The following is a 15,454-nucleotide window of genomic DNA, read 5'->3' as shown; positions in this document are numbered from 1 at the left end:
TTACGGTATCCTAAACACAGAACATTTTTGTCAAGGCGATTTCCGGTTTAGAGTATTTCAGATGCGCACTTTGTTTATTAATGACATGCCGGTAGCTACCTCCTGTGTTGAGGAGACCGCTAATCTTACTCTTCACTATTTACCTTCGTGAGCCTATGCTATTGATAATAATACATTACAAACGTGAGCAATCTTTACCAGTCTGCCATTTTACCTGTGGTATAGGGAGTTGGTCACATTTACTACACAGCACCTCATGCCAAACAAGGTGGTAGCTTATCTACATATCAAGGTATAACTGGGAGCTCGTTCTTCGTCTCCTAACCAACGAAAATCTGGCAGCGCTGTTCCTATACTCATCTTCCTCCCTCGTATAAGATTAACATGTTCTTTACCTGTCGAGAAGTGTAAAGAAAGTGAGTACCCGTCTTGAGAACTCTCCCCTTCCCTACCCAAGATTCACTATATCTATCTCTCTGAGAGTGAAAAAGTACGCGTGAGTGCTGGCAAGCTCTGCTCGTGCCGTGTGTTGTGTTGGTGTGTGCATCATCATCAAGAAGGAAAGCATCTTGCTTGGTAGATGTAGAGGAACAGTACCTACCCGTCATTCAGTCTCTCAGCCGTCCTCTTCTCATCTCTCACCCATCGTCTCTTCATTTCGGCAGGATTTTGACTCTGTTCAGTAGAGAACTTCCATTATTCAAAAACTAACTTGGAACATCAAGTGAAACTTCTATTAATTCATTTTTAATTTTTTACTGTATCAGTAAATTCAAAAACAGCAACCATGGATGCCATCAGGAAGAAGATGCAAAATATGAAGTCCGAGAAGGAGGCTGCTCTGGATAAATCCGAGCAGCTGGAGCAGAAGCTCCGGGACACAGAGGAGGCCAAAAATAAGGTCAGTTTTGGTTATTTTGTCAATATAAAAATCAATTTAATGTTGAAAATGTTATATTTTTGAAGATTTGACCTCGGATCGCATTCCCCGCTTTCAGAGCATGTTTTCCCCTCATTCCCATTCCAACCCTGCTTCCCGTTACAATCATTCAATTAAGTAGGCAGATCTAGCCGATCAAGTGCTATAACCCTAATGCTCTACATTATAATATAATACCTACGCTGTCGATTAAAATTCAGTTTTGATTATTGCATTTACAAAGACCATAAAATTGATGGTTCCCCCGTTACTAAGCAAAAACCAATCAGAATATTTCCTGGCATTTTCCCAGTTTCGTCCCCTTGACTATTTCTTTCCTGTATGAAAAGGCCTGAGATAACCTTAGTACATTTCAAACACACAAGTGGGTCAGGCCCATTTAGTGAGTATTTCTCACAATATTTTGACACACTGATAAAGTAATTGCAATCCAAAACCTGACGACACGAGGCATTTTTTTTTCAATCATCTGTGTTAAAAATATGAGTGATGCTCACAATATATGGGCTGTTTATTCCGTGTGATAGGCAAGCACTGAAGGTGGATACGGGTCTTCGGTTCACCTTCAGCAGTTGATTTCAGGGCCAAAATATATTTTATTTTAAATTTTCGAGTAAAAAATAAAACAACTTAAATGTTTATTCGACTAGTTTTCATAAAATAGGCCTACACGATAACTGACGTAGGTAATTTTCAAAAGTGGATGCGCTGTATGTTGATTGAAGGAGTGAAGGCTCAAACTATAAAATGATTGTTAAAAAGACATCCATGTCAATATCTTGACAGGCATAGCAACAAGTCAAGAGGTCACAGAGGAACCATCAATTATGTGTTGTTTAAGAACGTCTTAGAACTTTCTTGTTTACTCTAATTAATAGATATTATTAAATAATGTTAAGAAAACGTTTGAAAATGGGGTAAGAAGTCCGGTCCAATATCTAAGATCAATATATTTTAAAAAGTAAAAGAATCGAAATAAAAATACAACATAAAAAACATCAACAACTTGGATCATGAAGAATGAGAATGAGTTTATTCCCATTTATGATGGGCCACCCGATTTAATAAGAAATTAAGGCCATAAATTACAGATGATAAAATTCCTTGTTACAAAAGATGAGTAAATCTTAACAGCGTAGTTCCCATTATATCCCTTGCTTTACTCGAAATCAAATATATCTACAAAAGAAAAAAAGAAAAGACGAGAGAGGAAAATTTCTTATCAAATAGCTCTCAACACATTATACAGTTTATATACAGTTTGTGCGGCTATGTGGTCTATTGGCATGACACTCGCTTTCGGATCGGAAGGTCCTGGATTCAAGCCTCGCTCGGCGCATAGTTGAGTCCTTGGAAAAGGCTCTTTACTCACATTCTCTCACCATACTAGGTGTAAAATGAGTACCTGGCCGTTGTCTCTGTCGGAAAAAAAATGTAATATCGCTTAACAGGCGTCATGTCTCGTTCTACATGTTACATGTTGCTGTTAGTCAGGGACCCTCTGTAAAGCTCATTTAGTGTATATTGCGCTATATAAAATCTCAAGTTTTTAAATAATTTTATTTTTATAGTCCCAAATATAATTAATTGTTATTGACATATAATAGATACACAATGTTCTTAACTCTACGTGATTAATTGCCAAAGTAACTGAAGAGAGTTCGGTAAAAGCCGTATTTTATCGGTGACCCACAGCCATAATAAGGTGTTATGTTGTGGTGAAGTAGAATGAGTTGAATATTAACCAGTTCATTGTCGTATTCTGCAAAGACACGTTTTTGGCCAGAAACTCGTCCTTCAAATATCGATCGATTTAAATTAACCTCATCTTGGCAAAAACTCTCAAACGAGTTTTCTGGCCAAATTTTTAAATACGTGTCTTTCCAGAATACCGCAGTTAACTGGTTAAAATGATCATATAAACAAGTGTGAGTTTTCTGTAATCTAGGAAACTAAACGTATTCCCCTCAATGCAGTATATTATATCAATTTAAACAAACTGTCGCATTCTTGACAATATTTTGTTCAACCACTAAGTGTAGTAGCTTAAAATCACAATCAAAAGCAACATTGTGAGTGATGTTGATAATGAAGAGAGAGAGAGAGAGAGAGAGAGAGAGAAGAAAAAAACTATTAAAAAGCAAAATGGTAATGTTTGTATTTATACATTTAATTGTCTATTTGTCTACATGTGATATTACTCAATTTATTGTTAGTAATGTAATAAAAGAATACAGGAACGTTCTTAGACAATATCATGCTCAATATAAATTTCAGAATTTTAATTCTCAGTCATGAACTTGGCAATAGATCGCACCTAAGTGATGTACAATATGAATACACCGTTCAATGCTCGACAATGCGCTTATTCTAAAGTAAATTTAAGAGATGTAGGAAACTCAATAGTAAACAAATTTAGATTACCGGAGCTAATTATCAAGATGGAAAGCTGCTTACTCAGCACTCCGGTCATCTTGGCAACATTTACTACCTTTACCTACCTGCCTTCATTTCTCTGTGATACCTGGCAGGTAATGAAAACACCCAAAAATACCTGTGTACAACCGTTATCATTCATATTTCAAACGAGGTCATAAATCATCGTTAGACTGTTGTCTAAGCCAAATAGCATTGAAATTTAAAAACCAAACGAAATAAACACAGATAGAAAAGAGAAAGTCATTTTTACGTTTAATAAACAACCCCCCTCACCCTCGACCACAAACAATAACTAAAAGATGTCCAAAAATGCGTTTGGATTGCACTGTGACAGGTAACACATTTTGATATTTAATGATCAGTAATTCTAATCGCAATTCTGCATTCAATGGAAGAGATAAGCAATCAATCAATGACGTATATCCTCTATCAACACAAGACCGAACACCCCGGGGACATGCAAGCACTCTATGTAAAAATATAGCGGGGGGGGGGGGGGGGGGGGGGGAAGAGAGAGAGAGAAATAAAGAAAGCTTTAGCGGTCCAACCATAGTTATAACGTTAATAATGACCACATATTATGACCTATCTCTTCCTCTTTAAGTGCGAGACGAATATTTTTCATGTCATAATATATTCCATTATTTGATATTAAATATAACTACTGACCTAACATATTTATCGCCATGAGAGCTGTTGATGTAACGACACTGTCTTCGTCGCATCGCTGTTACGTTTTTGGTCAAGCCGCCAAGATCATGTGTCAAGTTACAGAAATATTGAATTCAGCCTGTGTATCTCCCATTCTTTATTCTCACAAATCTTCCCCACAGCCTTATTCCCTCCGTTTATATATATATATATATATATATATATATATATATATATATATATATATATATATAATTTTTTTGTTTTTGTTTGAATTTATCATTATTTCATTTCGTTTAGTCTCTAGCTAAATAATCTGTTTTCCAATTTAATGAATTTTAACCCCCCCCCCCCCTCCCTTTCACACCCCGTCCCCACTCCCTTTAACCCCCCCCCCCCATCCATTGCCAGTGTTACCCAAGTGTTCGTTTGTTTGTTTTATTTTTTATTTTGTCTGTTGTTTTTTAAAGTTATTATTATTGGGGGGGGGGGGGGAGATTTCATTCAATGCATCGAGAGGTCAAAATGACCCCCCAACATTGTCAAAAGGCTTAAACCTGAGACTTCTGTAAAGAGTGTTTTGTCATGGAGAGCAGAATAGCAACGTTTACCCCTCCCTCAAGATTGTTATGTTACTCTCCAATAAATCACTCTCAGCAGTGTACTTTACTCTCCATTGGATGTTACTGTCAATAGAACCCATGAGAGCAAGCGAAATGTTGCTTTAAATGTCAAACAGCAACATATTGAAATGCAAATTATCCTGACTCTGACACCTACTTTCGTTTCCGTGTACAGGAGGCCAAAACCTTGATAACATTTCATTTTTATACCACATTGTCATCGTCCAACGTATTTGATCGAATGTCGTGTAAAAAGTATCGTACATTAGCTGCCCAACCGACTTTACTAGCGTGTTGAGCATGACGGAAGTGGGGAGGAGGCGCAAGAGCTCAATTATGGGGCCTTGGGGTTCAACTGGAGACCCATCAGTTCGATTAGTCTGAGCGTTAGACTGACAGGCCAATGCCTCGGGTTCGAATTACACTATATGTCAGAATCTATTTCAATCACCTCAACCTCTCCCCGATTCACCTAGCAGTGAATGTGTTACTGAAATCTATTTAGACTAGTTGGGAGACTTTTTTATGGTTGTGTATTGCACGGTATGCAGAAGGCAACAGTAGCCCACAGTAATCATTTCAACAATTATTGTAACATTGTTTCAATGGTTTTTAAAAAGTGCATTAAAAACCTAATTTGTTTAATTACAAATTTTGTGAAAAGCATACATAAAGCCTGTGCAGTTTGTTACAATTTTACTTAATAAAAATTGACGTGGCCTTATTGTTGCGAAAAGGGGGAGGGGGGAGGGGGGGGGGGGGGTAAATTAAATTCGAAGTTTTTTTTATGCTTGTTTTTTTTTTTTTTGGGGGGGGGGGGGGGGTTTTTTTTTGGTTTTTTTGTTTGTTTGTTTTTTTTTTGTCTTTTGTTTTTTTTTTGTTGGTTTTTTTTTTTTTTGTTGGTTTTTTTTTTTTTGGGGGGGGGGTTGATTTGTTTTTGTTTTTAAGTTTTGTTTTTTAAATTTTGTTTTCAGCCCTTATTTCTACCTGACACTTTACCAAACACCACTTTCGCTGGTTTCTGTCTTGCACGCCATTCCTTGTTCCATAGAAACAATGGAGATAGTTCAAGATTTTGTGTATATTTGTCTGACTTGATAACGTAAATCCCAACCATAATTTGTAATCCTTTCTCCGAGTGGTAGCCTACAGGCCAATGGCAGCAAGAGAGATAAACACAAACGGACAAGCCACCTCGCTACGCCATTTCCCCGATTGTGTGTCTTTGGTCTTGTAACCTCACGGAACTTTAATACCCTAAACAGATCATGCTTATGTTTGGGTTCGGGTTTCAAATCATGGGAAATGGGAGCTTCCAGACCTTTTATCTCCTATGTATGAACATATACTAGAATAGTGTATGTCGCTCTCTCTCTCTCTCTCTCTTTGTCTTCCTAACCATGATTTATAAGCTTTGACTTTGCACGAAGACTGACTAATTGTTTTGCATGAAACAAAATATATACGTTGTCACTGTAATTGTAACGAGACAATGATTGTGCAAAATTGTATTTCAAACTTATGAAAATAATGATATTTCTGTTCCTGTAGAGTATTTCTAACTCTACTATTAATAAGATTAAACGTGTATGCTAATGAAGTCATCTTATGCAATTCGATATGTTGATATACCACATAATAGAATGTTGTTTAGACAATTATGAAGAAATGTTCTGTAATCTAAAATTATTATTCATGTGTCTTGTTTTACTAAGATAATGGGAACTTTGGCTGATAATGGTTGGCATTTTCAATTAATGCGTTCATTTCCTTTCTATATCAAAGTAACAAATTCATACACTCTTTCAGATCTTCATTTCCTTTATGCTGATAAACTGCTTTCGATTTTTTATTAGGACTAGAGTACACTTTCACACTACAGTCGGAGATCTTGTAGGGTAGATTTTTAAACCTCAAAATGCAGACATTACAGTGTTACTAATGCACCTTTTCCTTGGTGCAATATTGGCAAGTCTGATTACAGAACGCAATTATAGGCATGTTTTAACATTGTTGTCATGGACAACATTTTGCGTTGGTTTGAATTTTCATTACAACAATGAGCCCATAATAAATTGCGTTATCAGACCTGCAAACATGTACACGTCGACCGTTTGCAAATAAAATGTAAAAGTTGATTTCAGTGAAATTAGATCAAACTTAATGCTGAACGCTTAAATATAAATAGAGCCTTTGAATTTTCAAAGAAACTTAATTTGGCATTTTGTATTAATTTATTAATTATGTTAGAATCGGATACACCTTAATAACTTTGCACTTTTTGAAATCGAAAGCTTTATGATTAATTTGATTGGGGCAAGGAGTAGCATTAAGTGATGATTTTATCAAATTTCACGAATAAATTGATTCGTGTTTTTTCTCACATGTTAAATTTTAAAGTTAGTTTTGGTTTGCGAATAATTGCATAGATATAAAAGAAACGAATCAGAAATATTGCAAAATGGATGCATTCATCATAAATGTCAGCCCTGCTTCCCATTTCATAATAATAATATCTTGAACTTCGTTTCTTATAATAATGAAAATGAATATGAATTATTAATGTCCTATATAATTGAACATAAAAACAAACAATAAATGATCATCATTTCTGTTCTAGTTTCTTATTTGTCGAGGTAATCTCTAGTCATTTATTTATTTACTTTTTTTTCTTCAATGTCTACCAGATGGAAGAGGACTTCAACAACATGCAAAAGAAGTTTTCAAACCTCCAGAACGAATTCGACAACGCCAACGACCAACTGCAGGAAGCCACAGCCAAATTGGAAGCCTCTGAAAAACACGTCGCTGAGGTGAGTCTTTTCTAAACCTCAGCTGCCTCCTTGTTCTTCTCTTTGAAGATAGAGCGGTGTTGTTGGTCGGTTTACTGCAAATTATAGATAAAAAGTAATTAATTATTCAATTGGTACTCATGAATATGCAATCCTTTCATCGAAGAGGATTTGTCCTACGCCATTTGAGACAATACAGTTTGCAATGACTAGGGGCTTGTCTTTCGGAACACGGATCAGATTGAAGATTATATTTTTCTCCTTTTTTGGGCTGGGGGGGGGGGGGGGGGAAGGTTCATTGGGGAAGGGGAGGGGGGGGGGGGTGATAGGGCTTATTAAAACTAAATATCAACATTCCTAGCTAAGTTTGCCAATTAAAACATAAAATAATGTTCTGTCTTAAGAAACATCTTTATGTGTGTGTGTGTGTGTGTGTGTGTGTGATGTGCGCGCGCTCGCGCACACACACATTTTTTCTTTTAACTACTTTTTAGATGGGGAGAGGTGGAGACGTTGAAGCTCAAGTCACATCGCTGTCTCTGGTCTGTTGATTAAAATGGTAAAATAACATCGTGTCCTGTTATGGTAAAATTGAATTACGCTATTGAGGGTTAATTATCTTGGTAAGCAAAGCAGAAATTAAATTATACATGATAAATAAGTATGTGTTGGTGAGTGGCCCTTTTCAGGTTTCAAAACAGTGTGTCTGTTTCTATATCTATCTGAATGGTAGATTTTTTATCAATTCCAGGGGTTTTTTGTAATTGTGTGCTCTCTATTTATTGTGTGATTTTTCTTTCATCAATCTTGGTTTGTTTTACTACTGTGGACATGGACGATCATGTTTTGACTTAGTACACTGGAAGTCTCTGTTTACTCCGCTGTTCCTATACTTCTTTTTCAACACAATTTTTTTAACAGCATCTTCATTCGCTATTTCACATTTTGTTGTAACTGCCTTGATTGATATCAGCATTGGCTGGGTGTCAATGTGTCTGGTGGAGTATGAAATCATGCTGTGAACACAGGGCTGCATTGACTCGTTTAGAAAGCGTGTTTTAAGCGTTCAAAAATAAAATAATACATACGTTGAGGCACTCATCCCTGGCCCCCACCCCTTTCTCCCTTTGCCTATCCCACCAACAATCTCAATTTCGTTTTGATATTTTTAAAATCAATTTTGTGGCCTGTTCGTTATTGCTTCATGGGTGTAATTATTTTTTTTCTACATTTGTTGGTGGGTTTTTAAAAAATGATTTTTTACAACCTCTGGCCTCAGATGAGTAAATTTTAAAATATGAATGAGTCTGATATACACAAATCTTCTCAAAATTTGATCCATTTGTTTGTGGGAAGTAAATAGCCATTTATATCATGAATTCAGTGAACATAAAGCCTACCGTGTCTTCTTCGCTGATCTAAATGACGGTTGGTTCAGCCCTGTGCGTGCATTGACATTGAATTGAATTATAGTAGTTTATGGGATCGAGAAGTACAGAATGTTTCATGTCGTGCAAACACTCGTCTGTCGTAACTCTGTTACTGGCTATCACTATCATGCTTGTGTGATTATGTACTTAAAATGCTAACCACTCGCATGTGGGTATATTGCTACATTATCTCATGATAATGATTGAAAGTTTAAATCTCTTTATGAATCATAAGTTTATCCACTCACCAGTGCATTAATTGATTATTAATGTTACTATACGATTTTTAACCGATATCAGGAATCGAATTGACCCGTGAGTCGAATGACCCAGTCTACGAGATCTTTCCTCGGGGTCAATCTGTTCTTGATTTCGGGTTTAAAATTGCATTAATATTTTATTCTCATGTCTAAGAAAATTTAAGAATACAAAATGGTAAAATTTAATGAAACATAAAACCTTGAATAGTTACATTTGCGTACCACGTGATCAGTCGGTCAGATACCATTATGTATGTTCTATTTAGCTACCTAACCGGGAATAAAGAAGATGGGGGATGCTATGGTTATAATTGTGTCGTGGTAACTTAAGTTGAATGTAAGAGAATGATTCGAATTCAGACCAAAATCAATCAATCAAAATGTTTGCCATCGATTCCAATAAAAGCCTCCAAAAAGGTTAGATCTGATCTTTTTTTTTTAAGATATATGGTCGAACACTTTACTAGACAAAGATTGGTAGACGCAGCCAGCTTCCAATGAAAGCAAAATAAATTTATATACAGTGTATTATTCTCTATTCGCTTTTTCAGCACTTTTTACAGTTTATTCGATTCGGAATTTCTGCTTAAATTCGCTTAATTTTGTTTGTTTGTTTGTTTTGTTTTTGTTTTGTTTTTTGTTATATTGTTTAAGGTGTTTCATTATTTGTTTTAAAATGTAGACTAATCATTGTGTTTCATTGTTTATCCTGCTGGGTATATTATTGATTTCTTTACATTTTATTTATAGCAGTTTTCAATGAAATTTTATTAGAAAACTCGATCGATATCAACTTTCCTGATCACCATTTCAACATTGTTGCTTTCTCTTCTAAATTAGTGAACATAAATTCCCCACTGAGATTATATTTCTCTCTATCTTTGCATATATACCTTTATAAATGAGTAAAGTCGCCTACATTCGTATGCCCAAGACATGAAATGAAAGGCGAGGATTTACAATGGTTATAACCAGAGATCTTGAGATATATAGAGTTTCTGATATAACGTCGACCTGCCTGTTATCTACTCATGTGTAATTACCTCTATATAGAGAGACAGACGGATATAGCACTCGACTTGATGCGGGGGGATTTTTGCTGTACACAAGGGGGTAGGATCGGAATGAATGAGAATGTGTTGCGAATTTAATGTAGGTCGTGACTCGGGTACATGTGCCGTGTAGGAATAACACCGTTGTATTCTGTCAGCGATTGTACATGCAACGCTCGGGTGGTTACAATAAATAATTTATCATAATAATGTAATCCATAAAAGGAATGGTATTCATTCATACACCAACATTTCACATTGTGTTGGACCAACACTTTAATATATCAATACAATTGATTCCATTTTAAAGCTTTCAAATATGACTTGTACCATTCTTATTTTAAAATGGCTGTTCTTGGTCTAATACATTAGCTTACAACAAAATACATCGTGTGATATAACATACCCGATAGCCAAGTCAAGTCATGGACCAGTGATTCTTATTTACAAAATCATAAAGATGAAAGATAATTATTCTTATTTCACTTCGTAAAGCAGCATTTTAACCTGTAAAGCAGCATTTTAACCTATATTAAAACATTCTTATATTACCGGGATGAGGAAAATGAGAATTGCAATCTATTCCTTTGCTCATTGTTGGTATGTGAGGAGAAAGGGCTGTCTGAATGGTGAAAATAAATTGTTATCAGTTTTCTAATGATTCATTTGTTATCATATCCATGTCTATTTCTGACAGTGTGAGTAGCGCGCATTTTCCAGCAGCGCTAGTATATTTAATAGATTTGAATGATTTGGCCATGCTCAGTCTTATTCATCTATAATACTATCTCATAAATGCTTATTTGTTTTGGGTGATCATAGCTAATAAAAAGTTCAGACCAAGAGGGAGCGAGGGGAGAGAGGGAGAGAGGGAGAGAGAGAGAGAGAGATGGATAGATAGATAGATAGATAGATAGATAGATAGATAGATAGATAGATAGATAGATAGAGAGAGAGATAGCTAGATAGAGAGATAGCTAGATAGTTAGATAGATGGAGATATATATATATATATATATATATATATATATATATATATATATATATATAGAGAGAGAGAGAGAGAGAGAGAGAGAGAGAGAGAGGGAGTAGTTGGTGATTATCGACACAAAGACCAAATATTATAATCGTCCTAATTTACTGACGTGTTTACCACAATAATAACAGGTAACATGTCGTACCTCTCCCAAACAAGTCGTTGCCACCAAACACACAAAACCTAATGCTAGATATACATAGGACAAAGCCATCAAAAGGACCTTACACCCAGACAACAAACCATGTTAATAGCATGATGATATATGGTCTTTAATATGCTTGGACAGACAGACAGACAGAACGTGAAATACGTTAAAAATGACCATCATTACCCAAACTGCTAACTGGACATTATTATCGTGGTGTCTATAAAACAAGCTAAGAAAGTCCAAGTAATATACCTAGCAGTTAGTTGTCCCTTCGTCAACTGTTACTGTAATAGTATGAAGATTTAAGAAGAAAAGTTACCTTTTATAAACAATGAGCCATTTGTATCTCGTACTAGAACCTACTCTGTTCTACTTTATACCCACATTCCATGACCCGAAAGCTGAGTATATTCCATATATTGTTGTCTCTCTACACCAATTGGATCAGCAATGTTTACTCGCCTTATTTTCTTTTAAATCGTTATTAATCATTTTAAAAAGAATTGATTGATTGGGGCCGTAGCATTAAAATCAGATATAAGTCATGTCAATGTGTATAGAGCTCAAATTGATCAAGGAGAAATAAATACGTATTCAGATAAAAGAGAGAACACCCCCCCACACACACACACACAAACAAAATTACTTAAAACTTGTTTAAATAAATATCTTGCTCAGGTCTGGACAACCTTAAATAATGTGATGAAAAATGTAATATTCCTACTCTGGAACTATCAAATCTTTTTGATATTGTAAACTATGAAAAGTATTTTTTAAATGTATCAGATATCTCCTACTCTTGTTTCAATTGGATCATTACTTTGAGACAAGTAGACATCTAAAGTCCTGCCCTTTGTATAATTATGAACTGAATTGAACAAGCCAAAAACCTGACGTCTATAATAAATATTATTATAACAAGGGGATGGGATCAAGCGCATTGTTTTTATATACACAATATTTATAAAGATTTATGGTGTTTATAGCTCTTTTCATGAATATAGAAGCAGCATGAATAGATCCAAGTTTGTTGGCGATTATACTTCGTCTGGCGAAGGGACGGGCGATGCTATAACATTACTGCCTGCATAGTTGTTACTTATTTGTTTTACATTGCCAACGGGTTTTATGGTTCCCTGTTAACCCAAGGTCTCCATACAAATCATAGGGAGGAATATCTGTAAACAAGCAAATGGCCATTATGTTCTCAACCTCTTCATTATCTATACTAATAAACATTATTGGCTACTTTGGTTTGACAACCTTGAGGTACCACCGACATTCACTTCTACTACATAGCATTTCGTGTACCCTGTTTCAGAAATAGGGTGTAATACGTAGTGGTTTACATTAATATCTAACGAATGTAAAAGTGTCACGCCTAGAATAATTTGCTTTATAATAATAATAATGATAATAATAATAATAATAATAATAATAATAATAATAATAATAATAATAATAATAATAATAATAATAATAATAATAATAATAATAATAATAATAATAATAATAATAATACATGACATTTATATCGCGCATTTTCATCACTGTGTGATGTCCAATGCACGTTACAAATCAATATACATAAATAAAACGTATACCACAATGATATCAATAGCAGTAGTATATGTAATATCGTATCAATATCATGAAAATGTACCGTTAAAAAGGTAGTGATTTAACAATGATTTAAAACTATCAATAGATTTTGCTTCTCTTGTCCTTCTGGGTAGGTCATTCCACACAAGGGGCCCCGTGTGGGTAAAGGAACGTCGGTCATAACATTTATAATTATAATTATTTCTAATTGTAAGCTTCGTTTTGTCGGTCGAGGATCGTAAAGTCATATTTGGTCCATATTTTCTAACATGATTTTAATGCTTTATAACAAAAGAACATCTTACAGTTATTAGTTATTGTTGAATTAAAATGCACTCTCATAAACGGTGTTATTTCAAAGAGCCCATTACCTATTTTGGTCGAAAAATAATCAAGGATATAGGAGGGCTAAATTGTTTACAAATAATATAGTATTACTATTGACAGACATTTAAGTTATGAGGGCAAAGTAAAGATTTCGGTCGACTAGAGATTTGACAAGTTTGCAATGAGCTGCATTATTTAAACGTTTGAGGTCGAGGGCTGTCAACCACCTATGTTCATGTATCACAAAATGCAATGTAATTATTACACTTCTTTGCCCATCGCTGTAACATGGTGATTCATCAAAAGTCTACTTTTCAATAGGCACTCCCCCTGAATAGCACGTCTCGTTTCCTGTTGTGATTATTGAATGCTATACGCTCAATTAGGCGATTTGAATTCTGAAACTTATCAAGATCTGCTTGAAAAAAAAAAACGTCTTGATTTTATAATGTGTTATGAAAAGTGGTTCGTGGCATGATTTGGGTCTCCGACTTATAATTTCAATATAGGCTTAATACGATATGTACATATTTGCAACACTCGGTTTACAAAATGTGTATCATGGGGCGGTTACGTCGAATTGCAATTAAAAGGGAACAATTTTACAGACCTTTGTTTATAAACTGCGTTTTAACAAGGCTGAATGTATGCATTTGAGTTAAGACCCATCATTAACCAGTTAACTGCCGTACTCTGGAAAGACATGTATTTAAAAATTTGGACAGAAAACTCGTCCTTGAAATATCGCTCGATATCTTCCCAGTCAGAGCACGGCAGGGAATTAATTAAGCTTGAAGTCGTATTGGGCACAGTCAAGAGTCGATCGTCAAAGTCAGTGCCGCATGATACCATGTCAAATCATATTAGAAGTCCGTTGAAATCGAGCATTCAAAACAATGCTTGTTACATTTAATGTACGTTTTTTTTAAAAGTATAGGAATGCGGTTGGGATTTTCGTGAAGCTCTACGCAATATTGGAAACAATCAATTCGGGCAATTTCAAATATCGCACGACTTCAGGTCCTTCATTGACCATAACTAAAGGCCGGAAAACTCGGGGCCATTGTTTTATTTAATATTTTTTTTTAATATGCAATGCTACTCATCTAACATTTCCCAGCCAAGAATAAATTTTTAAAACAAGCACGCTCGCACACAAACGGACACACATACACACACACACACACACACACACACGCGCGCGCGCACAAACAGTTGTCTGCACTAGCTAAATAAAGTTGTTTTATTGTTGATATTTATTTTTATTTTGGTTTATTTTTGTTTGCTGTTTTTTTAATCCGTGAGAAATAAAATACCTTACTTGCCATTTTGTGTGTTCTAAGTTTACATTGCAGAATAAAATTATTTAGAATAAATCTAAGTCAAGTTTAAATGCTGGATAAGTGAATAGTGCCGTTAAAGAAATAATAAAAAAGGGGTGGGGGTAAGCCCGGTCAAGTGGGTGAATAAAAAAAATACACCAAAAAAAAACTGTAACACCAAGTCGTCAACAATAGTATATTGTAAGTGTACCGTCCACCGTCCAGGAAGAGGACTGAGAATAGGTTTGAGGCTGGGGCAATGTGTGTGTGTGTGTGTGGGGGGGGGGGGGGGGGGGGGGGGGTGCTACTTACCTGGTCATACAATCTATACAGAGAACTTTTTTGAGCGGGTCATCTCGATGATAATAAGTACTTACTGATGTTGGGTTGGATGAATGATGTCTAAATACTATACAGATTTTTTTTAATTTCACAAATCAATGAAATTAAGTTTATCGAAATAGGCAGTAAACTACAATGTATAATATGCATTTTGGATAGGATTCCTTTTGGATACTTATCAAGTACTATCCTGCCTCGCCATGTGCGAAAACCCGCTGTGCACCTCATTCGTTCCGCGAACAATCGATGACGTCACCACTCCCTAAATGGAATGCAACGCCAGGAATTCAGAACGAAAGGAAAACATGGCTGTGTCAGTAGTTAATGTTCCTCCCACCGGTGTGTTGCTGCTATATTTATCTTCCGGTTGTTATGATTTCGACTTGGTTATTCGAAGTTGGAGTTTCCACGTGTAAAAAGTTTGAAAAGTGCCTTAAAGTGTTTAATTCTACCAAGGATGATTTGTGATAAATGAGTTAGGCCTTGT

The 15,454-nt window shown here is 35.4% G+C and overlaps 1 protein-coding gene across 18 annotated transcripts in view; it reads left to right on the top strand.

Moving 5' to 3' along the window:
• The first annotated feature begins 393 nt into the window (after positions 1 to 393).
• LOC144965237 (tropomyosin-2) overlaps positions 394 to 15,454 on the top strand; it is a 68,693-nt gene continuing 53,632 nt past the window's right edge. For 9 of the 18 annotated variants that reach the window (XM_078900351.1, XM_078900347.1, XM_078900350.1 and 6 more), the window contains exon 1: positions 15,342 to 15,454. This exon is cut by the window's right edge and continues 687 nt beyond it. Coding sequence is in view for 7 of the 18 variants with exons in the window: in XM_078900359.1 (XP_078756485.1) it covers positions 788 to 901; positions 7,341 to 7,466 (240 nt within the window). In the remaining 11 variants the exon portion in view is untranslated. Of the gene's footprint in view, positions 902 to 7,340; positions 7,467 to 15,248 lie in introns of those variants that run through there. The other 9 variants (XM_078900361.1, XM_078900362.1, XM_078900365.1 and 6 more) reach the window with 6 other exon arrangements.

This window comes from Berghia stephanieae, chromosome 2 (genome assembly GCF_034508935.2).
Source record: "Berghia stephanieae isolate SIO BIC M18660-M18661 chromosome 2, UCSD_Bste_1.3, whole genome shotgun sequence".
Lineage (NCBI taxonomy): Eukaryota > Metazoa > Mollusca > Gastropoda > Nudibranchia > Aeolidiidae > Berghia > Berghia stephanieae.
This window is presented reverse-complemented; position numbering and strand designations above follow the sequence as displayed.